Source organism: Pleurodeles waltl, chromosome 1_1, assembly GCF_031143425.1.
Source record: "Pleurodeles waltl isolate 20211129_DDA chromosome 1_1, aPleWal1.hap1.20221129, whole genome shotgun sequence".
In the NCBI taxonomy this organism is placed as follows: Eukaryota; Metazoa; Chordata; class Amphibia; order Caudata; family Salamandridae; genus Pleurodeles; species Pleurodeles waltl.
In genome coordinates, this window is record NC_090436.1 from 268,795,969 (window position 1) to 268,809,326 (window position 13,358).

General features: G+C 42.3%; 1 protein-coding gene across 1 annotated transcript in view; it reads left to right on the forward strand.

Annotated features, from left to right (window-relative positions):
* PARP8 (poly(ADP-ribose) polymerase family member 8) overlaps positions 1-13,358 on the forward strand; it is a 636,820-nt gene that overhangs the window by 317,203 nt on the left and 306,259 nt on the right. Inside the window, exon 11 of the mRNA XM_069221607.1 lies at positions 9,159-9,281. Coding sequence (XP_069077708.1) covers positions 9,159-9,281 — 123 coding nt within the window. The remainder of the gene's footprint in view (positions 1-9,158; positions 9,282-13,358) is intronic.

Genomic DNA, 13,358 nt, shown 5'->3' on the forward strand with positions numbered 1-13,358 from the left:
TAGACAGAGACCCACGCGTTTCAAATGGAGTTTCAAATTGAAGCTTTGGCTACACCTCCCACTCACAATACTCACATGCAGCAGCGTGAGTACCACTAGGTAGGAGAAATGCTCTGAAGATCAATAACTGCAAATGCAGTCTGTCCAGCTCTCTCCAACAATACCACCTTCATAAGCCTGCTGCAGGCTTATGGGGCACTAATAAGGAGGGACTGAAAACAACTCAAACTTGGGGTGGGATATTGAGAAGGCACAGACTTTATGTTACATATATTTGAACAACTTAACATTTTACTGTGTCTTGACATTTTCATGATTTATAAGCGGTCTCATTACCTATTTTAAGGGTATTCACTTTATCAACCTCAAAATATTGAGATAACCATCTTCTAACTTGTGACCTGCAGATTACACCTATGCCAGTAGTTGAGCACCTAAGTTTCTGAAGCCAGCATGGCAATATATTGAACTTTTGCACAGTGAGAGAGAAGTCCATGCAGAAAGATATTAAGATGACATTTTGCCATAATTCCTTAGATTATTACATAGACTTTAGATTTTGATCTTGATATGTAGGGGTGTGTGTTTACTTGAGATAGGAAGTTTAGTATAAGTGAAGATTTTGCTTAATTCCCTGACATGATATGTAATGCAGAAATGGTCTCTGCTACAGCACCAGCGAGTTTTCACTCCACACTTTGGGCCTGATCAAAATCAGGCCATTATTACTTATGAAGCTCCATAAGTTCCTCATATACTGCAGTATTCTCAGTAGAAAATGCTTTCAGTTTTCCACTTTGATTCCATCAAGATGGCGTTCAGATGTGCCACACTTTTTTCATAAAATCAGAATCTTAGCACTGTAGTTGCTCATTAGAACAGTATAGTAAAGCTGCTGATCACCAGGGAGGTAAATGGCAGTCTGCTGCTGGTATTGATAGTGCATGTTTCAGTCTGCATGTCATAATGCTCTAATGAAATAGAGGAAGAAGATATTTGCTATTCCCTATGAAATCAAAACAAAGAGGACTTTGGAGCTTGTGTTCTACTGTGGTAGGTGCCTTACAGTGTTTTCCTATGCCAATTGTGCGGTAGGCCCAACTTGAATGGACTAATCCGTGCAAACATAGTTGTTCACAAATGCTTTTTGCATGTATTAGCATATAACACTAGACTTGTTGGATTTGGCAGAGCTTCTTCTCTTTACGCAGTCTCAATTCCTGAACAGTATACTGCTTCCTCACTGCTTATATATCAATTGTCGGACACTCTTGCTCTTCCTCTTTACTTGTGATGAAATATGAGACTGGGTACCTAGATTCGTTGAGAGAAAAACTGATGGAATTTGCAAGCAGTTGTGAAAGACGACAAGATCCGGCATACCCTAGAAAATGGGGAAGAGGCTTTCAGTCAGGGAAGGAGTGTCATGTTCCACTAAGACAGGTGGAAAATGAAAGTCACTTTGCTCCTTTTGAGCACAGTTGCATCGGAGTTTGCTAAGTGGTCATGTTAAGCTGAAACACAGTTTGATGTGTGCTAAGCGTCATGATGAGGTGAGCCAGCTTGAACACAGTTAGTGAAGACTGACTGCTGACCATCTTGGGTGAAGTCTCCACCCAGAATTTCAGCTTTGGAAGTGATACTTGTCTTGGAAGTATTGGGAGATTTATGTTTCTTCATTGCATTCAATTTAATACTAGAAGAGTTGTTGTAGACATTCTATGTAGATATCGGCCATTTTATGTTTTATGTTTTATTGTTATGTTTATGTTAGGTTAGGTTATTTTAGGTTTTGTTATGATATGTTATGTTTTATGTCATGTTATGTTAAGGTATGTTATGTTGTGTTATGTTATGTTAAAGAGCCACGTCCTGCGTTTCTTGTGGAATTCAAGAAGAGAGGAGAAGGCTCTAATATGATGTAGGAGATTTTTCCATGCTTTTTCCATGCTTTTGGGGTGATGTAAGATCTATGATTCTCCTTCTTTGAATGGTTGGGATGTTTGTTAGTAGGAGACAAGTTGAGCACAGGTGCCTGGATGGTTGCTGAAAGTGTATGTGGCTGTTCAGGTAAGCTGGGTCAGTTTTGTGTAATGCTTTGTATGTGTGAGTGAGAAGCTTTAACGGTGCTCACTTCTGTATCAGGAGCCAGTATAGCTCCCTGAGAGGAGGTATATCGTGGGTTCTGCGTTGGGGGTTGAGTATGAGTCAGGCTGCTGCATTGTGGATGGTTTGCAATCTTCTTGTGAGATGTTTTGTTTCCATAGTCCAGTCTGCTGGCGATGATTGATTTGGTGACAATCTTTCTGGTGTTGTTTGGTAGCCACTTGTGGATCTTTTTCACCATCCTTAGAGTGTGGAAGCAGGGCGCGGTGATGGAGTTGACCTGAGCAGACATGTCTAGCTTGTTGTTGATGATGATTCCAAGGCTTCTAGCATGTGAGCAGGGGGTGGGAGTGAGCCCTAGGTCTGTGGGCCACCAGGTTGAGTCCCATGGTGAGGCTTCCTTTTCAAAGACCACCACTTCTGTCTTGTCATTGTTAAGCTTGAGAGAGCATGACTTCATCCAAGTGGGCACTTGACATGCAGGTGGTGAATTTGTTCTTTGTTTTGGGAGATATGTCAGAGAGGGATAGTATGAGTTGCATGTCATCTGCATAAGAGAGAATGTTGAACTGCAGCAGGTCATGTTCTCGGTTTTCACTTTTTTTTTTTTTTTTACCATGAACTCCGGAGTATGTACACACTTGGTGTAATGTTGTAATTTTTGGAATCGTAAATTGATATTCCCAAAATTACATGATTTACACGTAATCTGTTCAGGTTTCCGGCCCATGTTTTCTCTTTATTAGTAAATGTAATAAATGCATTTCCTGTCAGTGGCAGGCTTCCTGCAACCTGGAATCCATTTTCGGTTTTCATATGAGGTATGCACTTACATCTAAAGAGCATATTTTCACCACTACATCACCCTTTTGCTTTGCCATTCCCTGTTGTTGTTTAAGTGGAACCATTGTCTTGGGAATTCTAATGTTATTCTGGGGTTATGTTGGTTTTTCTGTCTCAGGTGTCCACTGGATCCAATAGTCTGAACAAAGTTCATCTCCAGCAGATTTTCATTTCTTAGTTGTAAGCACTGTATAGTTCCAGCCATGCACACGATTCCTGAGCGGTTTTTCAAAATAAAATTCTCTCAGTAGAAGAATAAGAGTAAGTAACTTTACTTTCCCAGTCTTGTTAGTGTAGATAAGCTATGGTTGCAAGCCAAGCTATGGTTGCAACCCTGGGATGTCTAAATGGCCACTATCAACTTAAATCACTGGCATTGTTTCAAACTTGTTTTAGCAGTTCTTTCTAGAAAATTCTGTCTCTAATTCTTGTGATTCTTCCTATGAGATTCATCATCTAGCTCCTCTGTTCGCACCATGTTGAGGAAGCTGGTGTTGCCATAATCAGTATACATGTTTCAGTGCTATCTTTTTGTGCAGTCCTCCTCAGACCCATAGGAGATCCATGCTGATGAATATGAGGTGGGCGCACACATTTCCTGCTTATAGCTTATTATACCACTGTTCTTAGTCTTCTTTCAGTACACTACTCCTGCTTCTGTAGGTGCAAATTTGTGAACTTTGAATTCCTGGTAAAAATTCAAAATTCAAGTTTATATAAGAGACCATTTCATATTGCGGCAATCAGGATCCACAGCCAGTATCTATGTTTCTCTTTATTCTTCTTTTTTCACTGTTTTCTTGACTACTGTAAAGTCCATTGGGTCTGAGCAGAATTTGAATACTAATTATGAGAATCAATGAGTTAAAATAGATGACATTTAAAGTTTTGAGAATTCAGCACCGTGTGCTAGAGCAATATCAAACGTCGTCGTCTTCACAGCTTTAGAACTTTGTATTTTCTCCTCTGTATTGTTTGTGAATTTCTGACTTGGTACATGCAGTGTCTTTTATTACCGGAAATACACATAACTCTTAACTAAACCTGCATTTAATTGTCTCATTCTTATCTTCAGATAATGAGAATGTCAACTGTAAAATGCGGATAATACCTATTTCTCCCATTTTATTACGTCTTTATTTTCTGGAGCAGTAATGAGACAGCTTGGAATCTTAGCATCACTGATTGGCAGCCTAATATCTGACCCAAGTCCACTTTTACTGTAATTTCCCAGCCTAATATTCTTCAATTTTCTGATGCTTGCAAGGATTAAGGACAAGATCATGATTTTTTAATTTTGGCTCAGGGTCAATTTAGTGTATTTTTCGACGTCCTACTGCTGTTACAACAAGATACTTTGAGGCAGGATGTGAAATTGCAAGCTTTGTGATTGGTCTCCTTTGAGGTCATGCGGAAGGAATGGAATTTAAATGGGGAACCATCAAATAATTCTCACAGTGCACGAGGGGACATACTTTTGTGCTTGCAATCAAAAACAGACCACCCAAAATCTGTAGAGTCTTTTGTAACGCACGTTATAGACCTTTACTCGCTGATAATCCATGCACCTATCCATTGTTCTGCAATGCTTGTTCCTTGGATATACTTAGTCCACGTGTGTATATGTGCCTTTTCGTCTGCAGTCTGTTTGGATGCAGTGGGGTAACAAAACTTGAGGTGTTCCCCCCTGCAAAGTACATGAAAGCCCCCCATACCCTACTGGCCCAGTCAGGACCTTTCAGTCCAGGGGCCCACCATCTGTGCATGGTGTACTGTGCTGAGGGGCCCCCCTGGAGCTCGGGCCGTCCGCACTGTGTTGCCTGTGTCAGGATTGTTACTCCACTGTGTGCATGGGTTTCCATATCTACATTTTGGGACTGATTTAGACAACACAACAGTGATGGATATCCCGTCTGCCGAAAACTAAATTCCATTTCGGCAGACGGAATATCTGTCACAATTGTGGCGTAGTAACTTGTCCGCAAATATTTAAATCAGCTGCTTTGTAGCTTTGTTTATTTTAGTGTCTGTAGGCATCTTGTATGTTTTATACATTTGTGTAGTTTTGTGGCTCAGTCTGCATGTATGTATGCATTTTTCATTCTTACAATGTTTCCCTTTTATGATAGGAAACTGGCAGTTGTTGCAGTGACCCCCCTCCAAAACCCCACACTTTTTGCCTGATATTGATGCTGACTTAACTGAGAATGTGCTTGGGATCCTGCTAACCAGGCCCCAGCACCAGTGTTCTTTCCCTAAAAATGTACCACTGTCTCTACTATTGGCACACCTCTGGCAACTGATGAGTCCCTTGTAAAAGGTACCAGTGGTACCAAGGGCCCTGTGGCCAGGGAGGGTCCCTAGGGGCTACAGCATTGCAGATTGCGTGTGTTGGTGGGGAGAAAAAAGGCAAAGTCGACATAGCATCCCCCTCAGGGCTCCATGCCCACAAAACAATGCCTTTGGCATAGGTAAGTCACCTCTCTAGCATGCCTTACAGCCCTTAGGCGGGGTGCACTATACCACAGGTGAGGGCATAGCTGCCTGAGCACTATGCCCCTACAGTGTCTACGAATCTTGGACATTGTATGTGCAGTGTGCCCATATTAAGTATATGGTCTGGGAGTTTGTCATTACAAACTCCACAGTTACATAATGGCTTCACTGAATAATGGGAAGCTTGGAATCAAACTTCTCTGCACAATAAACCCACACTGATGCCAGTGTTTGATTTATACTAAAAAGCACACGGAGGGCATCTTAGAGATGCACCCTATATTTTACCCAATCCTCTGGTGTAGGGCTGACTGGTCTGTGCCAGCCTTCCACTACCAGACAAGTTTCTGACCCCATGGGGTGAGGGCCTTTGTGCTATTGGAGGCCAGAAACAAATCCTGCTCTGGGTGGAGGTGCTTCACACCTCGCCCCTGCAGGAATTGTAACACCTGGTGGTGAGCTTCAAAGGCTCAGGCCTCGTGTTGCAGTGTCCCCATCTAGTGGAGATGCCCACCACCCGGGACAAAGCCCCACTTTTGGCGGCAAGTTTGGCAGGAACCTTAAGAAAAACAAGGAGGAGTGACCACTTCAGCTGGGACCACCCCTAAGGTGTCCAGAGCTGAAGTGACCCCCTCCCAGCAGAATCCTCCCTCTTAGTTTGGAGGACAGGGACCAATAGGGTAAGATCTGTGTCCCCCTCCACAAAGGGAGTGGATAGAAGAAGTGTGTACCCACCCTCAGGGACAGGAGCCATTGGCTACGGCCCTCTAACCCCTGTAACACCCGTAAATCTTGCATTTAAGGGCTTCCCTGAACTAGCTCACCAGATTCCTGGCAACTTGACAAGAAGAAGAAGGACAGCTAAGCTGAAACCCCAGCAGAGAAGAAGGAAAACTGACTTGGCTGACTTGGCCCCAGCCCTACCAGCCTGTCTCCTGATTCAAAGAACCTGCAAAAGAACAGCGACGCATCCGGCGGGACCAGCGATCTCTGCCAAGCTCCATAGGACTGCTCTGCACCTGAAAGAACCAAGAACACCTGTGGACAGCAGCCCTGTCCAAAGAAGAAACAACAACTAAGGACTCCAACCTCACTCTGAATGTGGGAGTCCTAACCACTATGCACGTGACTCCTACGGCCCGTGTCCAGGTGGCCCAACCAGCTAGAGAGGATACCCAGGCGATTCCGAGCAAGTGCCCACTCTGGGTTGACCTCTCCACCCCTCCACAACGGCGCCTGTAGAGGGAATCCCAAGGACCCCCCTGACCGCGAACCTCCGGACGAAGATATCAGACACCTAAAAGGACCACTGCACCCGCAGCCCCAGGCCTTGGAGAATCTGCCCTCTGGTGCAGCTCTGTTCAGAAGCTGCCCTCCTCATCGTCCATCCGGTGGTCAGCCCGATCTGACCCCCTGAGCCTCGCCTGCAGCATCTGTGTGACCCCAAGGATCCCCTCATAGACCAGTATTGGGAACCCGACGTCCTGTTTGCACCCTGCACCCAGCCGCCACTGTGCCCCTAAGGGTGTATGTTGGGTACCTACTAGTGCCCCCCCTCCAGTGCTCCTCTAATCCACCCTGATCTATCCTCCGAGCTGAAGGTATTTACCTGCAGGCAGGCCTGATTCCAAGTCCCCCCTGTCTCCATAGGAGCCAACGTTAAATTTGCTCATCTTTGACCTCTGCACCCGACCGGCCCCGTTTTGCTGGTGGTGAGTGTTTTGGGTTAACTTGAACCGCAACTGGTGTACTTCCTGAAACCTGGAGACTAAAACTGTAAGCCGAATACTTACCTGCAAATCGATCTAACTTTTCTTCCCCCAGGAACGGTTTCTTAAAATTGCAGTGTCCATTTTTAAAACAGATTATTGCCAATATTTCAAAAACTGTATGACTTATCGTTTTTAAACAAAATACTGTAGATACATGTGTGAAATACATATCTATTGAAGTACTTACCTGCAACCTGAATTTTGTGGTTCTAAAAATAAATTAAGAAAATATATTTTTGCTATATAAAAACCATTGGTCTGGAGATAAGTCATTGAGTTTGTGCTTCTTCTGTTGTCTGTGTGTGTACAACAAATGCTTTGCACTACCCTCTGATAAGCCTAACTGCTCGACCACACTAGCAGAAAAGTGAGCATTAGTATTATCTACTTTAGCCTCTATTAAGCCTCTGTGCAAGCTATATTTCACTTTGATATAGTATATACAGAGCCAGCTTCCTACAGTGTGCCTCTCTGTGCATGACGTTTACAAAAGCTAAACCTAACTTTGGCCAAGCTTGTTTTCTAATGCTCTTTACTGGCCATTATTTTCTATGTTATAAATAACCTGATAAAAAGTCGAACACTAAGGGCCTGATTACAACTTTGGAGGAGTTGTTAATCTGTCCCAAATGTGACGGATATACCACCAGCCGTATTACGAGTTCCATAGGATATAATGGACTCGTAATACGGCTGGTGGTATATCCGTCACTTTACCGTCACTTTTGGGACGGATTAACACCTCCTCCAAAGTTGTAATCAGGCCCTAAGTGTAAATGTAATTTGCTGTTTATCATGCAGTTGAAGTGCTTTGTAACTTTTGTAGCCCCGCAGGTCGCCATTTAACATTTGCATGTCATTTTGGAACGAGGGTTATGTATTTTGATTTTGTCAGGATGGCTATCTTCATTATGGAAATTTGTCGAAATGACGGAATTCCTGCAGAAACGTCTCACCTTATTGTCTGCAAGAGTGCACGTTTCCCCTTAAACAACTATGGGGGTCATTCTGACTCCAGCCGGCCGCGGTATCCGCAGGGCCGGCGGGAGCCACCAGAATACCGCTGCGCGGTCACAAGACCGCCGTGGGTATTCTGGGTTTCCCGCTGGGCTGGCGGGCGACCGCCAGAAGGCCACGCGCCAGCCCAGCGGGAAACACCCTTCCACAAGGATGCCGGCTCCGAATGGAGCCGGCGGAGTGGAAGGGGTGCACCCGTCGCGATTTTCAGTGTAAAATCATGGTGGGGCCCTGTTACGGGGGCCCCTGCAGTGCCCATGCCATTGGCATGGGCACTGCAGGGCCCCCCAGGGGCCCACGACACCCCATACCGCCATCCTGTTCCTGGCGGCCAAAACCGCCAGGAACAGGATGGCGGTATGGGGGTTGGAATCCCCATGGCGGCGCAGCTGAGGATTCCCCAGGGCAGCGGAAAACCGGCGGTACACCGCCGGTTTTCCATTTCTGACCGCGGCTGTACCGCCGCGGTCAGAATGCCCTTGGGAGCACCGCCAGCCTGTTGGCGGTGCTCCCGCGGTCCCCGTCCCTGGTGGTCCATGACCGCCAGGGTCGGAATGACCACCTATGTTCTCTTCTCTTCTGCCAGCCTTCTGGGAGGATTAGGCGTTTGAGCTTTTATGCAAGAGGACCTCTCACTCAAGAGACCCTTTGCTTTTTCTGACGATAACCTTTGCACTAAAGACATCCTAGGTGATATGCATGTACGTTATGTGCAATTCAGTTCCATACTCATAGCATATACATAGATCACTCTCTTCCTAATAATTTAGAAATATACTTTGCTAAGATTGCGAAGCACAGCAAAGTGGTTAATTAGGTTTCTCTCCATAGCCCACAGGGTCAATAGTGCGTGGTAGTTTTTTTGTGTGGAACCCTTGTTGTGCTGACTTTACCAAACTAACCGAGATGTGTTTTAATTTGCAGGATTATGCAGACATTCGTAACACAGCAGTGGAAACAAAGTAAAGAAAAATCTAATTGTCCGCACAAGAAAATATCTGACAAGAAAGTGAAATCTCCTCTGCACATCTTTTCTACATTGCGCAGGTAATAGAAGTGCACATTATTATTACATACACTATCTTTTTATTGTAGTTTTAAGGAATCCTTGATGTGCGGAATTTCACTGTACGACCTTGGTCAAGTCAACCTTCTACATTGATTCACTATCAATTATTACATTGCAATTAATAAAGTCTTGAAGAAACGAAATCAAGCCAGCCTACCCAGGACACTTCTTTAGCACGAAGGTTGAATAATCTTCCTTCTAATTGGCTCTCAATTATGTTTAAATCAAATGTACAATATGTCATTTTTGTTCCTTATTTTCTAAAATTCGAGTGACCATGGAGCAACAGTAAGAATCTCCTCCTTATTATCTTCTCCTGATCAAAAAGCACAAAGTGATCATTCACCCCGCCCATCCCCCAACAATGGTATAAAATGTCATCATTATTTGGACAGAGCTTTCAGGCCTTATAGTGTTTCTTTTTATCCCTCACTGTTTATTAAGGTATTTGTAAATGCTAACTTTGCCCAGGATTTGTTGACTCATACAAACATATCTCTGAGTGTGGGAAGACTTAATGGCAGAAAATCAACAGTATGAACGTTTAAAATTAAATCTTTGATATGTGAATAGGGAAGGCTGCACTTAGCCTTATCCCTGCTGTGGAAACTCTTACGATGCAGAGGTTCACATAACACATGGGTTACTTTCAATGTAGGAACCTGGAATAATGAGAAAACTGCTCTATCTGAACTCTTGAGAACTAGACAATTAAAAAAACTACTTGAGACATTTTGGTCATGTGTCTAGTACAGAATATCTAACTCATCATGATGCAGTCAGATCAAGAAGCTTTCATATAAAGAAGGAACACATTTAGGAAAAGGAATTTATGGACTTCACTGTTACTATTTGGTTACTTGAAGCTAGAATAATTGGAGGCCACACACTAAAGCATACCAGATAAGAAATAACAAAATTAAAAACTGCCAGAAAAGCGGGGTCATAGGAGCCCTCCAGGAGGACAAATGGTTAATTTTGTATGCATCTAAAGAGTAATATAGTTCTACAGCCTGGGGACAATAAAAAAAAAGGTCTACCCCTAGCCCAGCATGCTTCAAGTGTGGTTTTGGAGAAGGGACTGACCACTCAATTGAAGAAATTGTTACCACTAAAAGGGATCTAACCTTTCCGTAACAAATGTAGGACCTGCTGAAAGGAAGCCCAGTGGACAGTACATAGCATTTTAAATACTACTCCCCAAGAAACAGGAAACCATTCCTGCCCTTTTGTCTTTGGAAATTTGGTAGACTTTTGTGTCTGACCAGATGAGCCAATATACTCTGATTATTTTGCAAGGATTATGACAGTAGTCCCAAATAACAGGCATTTGTAAAGAGTCAGCCTAGAAGACATACACCCACAACCACCACAGATTTCTACTGAGATGGAAAAAATGTCTTTCATGGTAGACAACACTAATAAGAACTACTGCGCTGATCTTGCTTCTAAAAGAAAAATCCTGATCAAAGACGACGACCATGGTCTTTACTTTTAGGGCAGGTGTAGGAAGAGTATCCAGGGCCAGCGGCCAGAGAGATTCAGGGCCTGATTTAGATTTCAGCAGGTGGGTTACTCTGTAATAGCCTAAACGCCGAAATATAACTTCCATTGGAAATAATGGGATTTATATTTCAGCTGGTGGGATATCCGTCACCACTGTGATGGAGTAACCCATCCACCGAAATATAAATCAGGCCCTTAGTGTTGTTCTGAACCATTTCCAAGGAGGTTTTACCCAAAGTGGTGAATGACATCCAAAGAGAAGCTCATCAATGAGTTACTTTTCCCAATGGCAGAATGAAAAGGCAAACAAAGCTACATATCATCCATGTAAAAATATGATGAAATGCTAAAACCTCTGATAATGGTAGCTAGAGGCTGCTTGGATATATTGTATAGAATAGGCATCCCACAGACCTACCTGAGAAGTACTTACATGGTAAAAATGAGGATATCTCCCCTGGATTCTCACAATCAACAAATACTTAAACCTTAGTATTTTATGATAGTGTTTATTGTATGCTAACGTAACATATGCCTAATCTATTAAGATTATCATCATATATATTATTCAACAAATATTCCTGATTAATTACATTAAGGAATTCCAGTCTGTGTTTCAGCATTATGTTGTTATGCAGAAGTGTTGGTGAGTCATGTGCGTTCTCCCACCCACCTCGAATCCTGCTAGAGACCAGAAGATCTGTCCCTGTGCATCGCATATCCATAGCATCTGGTCTGACATAGCCTTTTCCCTTAGCACTTCTATGGAGCTGGTTGGAGCACCCCTGACCGTGAATTCTGTTTCGGACAGGTAGAAACATTTAGATGATTAAATTGCCTTCATTTGAAATAACAGAAATATTAGTATATGCTACATTCAAGGCACCATTATTGTGGAAAGGTTAGCTCAAGCAAGGCATTTTTAGGCAATGTTTACCTCCTTGCCTCTGTTAATGTGGAACAGTCAAATTTGAAATTTCCCCTCTGAGCTGAATAATGTGTGTGGTAGTTTGCAATTAAAGACTCTGCACAAAGGAAGGCCTCCTATTAAATAAACACACCCATCCTAAGGCATAACTCTAAAGTCTCTCCTTAACATCATCAAAATATACTTAGGAGCTTGCTGTTTATCACAGCCCCACTTCACCTTCTAAGATGTTTGATCAGAGATCGCGGAATGAGATCCATAATCACTTAAAATCCATTTTGGTGACACCTTCTTTTACTTTTGAACTCACTAATAAATTAATCATAGATATTTCTTGGAAAAAGGCTAATTCACCAACTCTACATATTTGATGGAATACAATTTGGTATACCTTTTCAATGGCGAAATAATGTTATCTATTTCTAACCAACAGGACAAATTCTCCCTTTTAAAGTTTAAATGGCAATAAATGACCTACTGTTTGGCTAATTGCTATTAATTGGTAGCTGCAGGTGTCTACTATTATTCCTGCATTGACTTTTTCTGGCAAATTTTATTTGCTTGTGTTAGTGGATCATAATTGTGCCATAGACCAATGATGTTCTGAATGGCTTCTCTGATATGCAACCAACATCCATGTTCTGATGGACGTCCTGTGGTTTATGATACTGTTGGAACTAATGTTATAAATGTCTTTACCTTATTTGATAATGCTGATGTCTAATCCCTAGAACCACTGTTCTGTATATATATCTGTACACTTTTATTAAAGGAAGCTACTTAAATATAAACTATGTCAGTGGTTCTTAACCTTTTGAGTTCTGTGGACCTGCACTGAATCATTACTGGAATCAACACAACCCCACTGTGTCATTATTGGAAGACAGGTGCCCCTGGCATCAGCAGTTTCTATGATTTATACCTTAAATCAATACACAGAAATGCAAAAAAAGAATACACTAAACAAATGCTCAAATATTGAAATATGCTGTGTAATTCACAACCAAATAGAAAAAATGTACACATTTTCACTTTTGCTTTTTTATATTTGTACACTTTATTTATTTGAATTGATACATGTCTAGTAGTTCACTTTCAGGCCAAGAATTAGTATAATCCTGCTAAGAGGAATCATTTTTGCACATCTCTCTAGGATTATTAACCTGTCAAACATCTGCTCGCCATGTATGAAAGGCTAAAATATATATATGAGATGTGTGTTGAAATCTTCTATGCAATATTACATCTCATTTGATTTATTCTGGGTGTAATGGACATACATACGTTTTTAGTATGATCAGATATAGCTATTGACAGTCATCGGGTGCTTAGAGTGCTTGCCTCAAATTTAAATAGCTTTGAGAAATACAGCACATTTTGTGCACTGTACTGTCTTTGTTTCACCTATTGACTTTATATCTCATGATTATTATACCATGATTGCCAGCTTGTCTCTGAGGCTGTGTGTGATGTATATCCTAAATATTTCTTACGTTATTCTCATCTTTGGCACTATAAAAGTAGCCTGCTTCATGCAGAGACCACTGTGATGGGCCTTACCAATTAGTTCTGCTATGCCATATGTGTTTAACAAAGTCACTAGTCATGCAACCAATTTAGA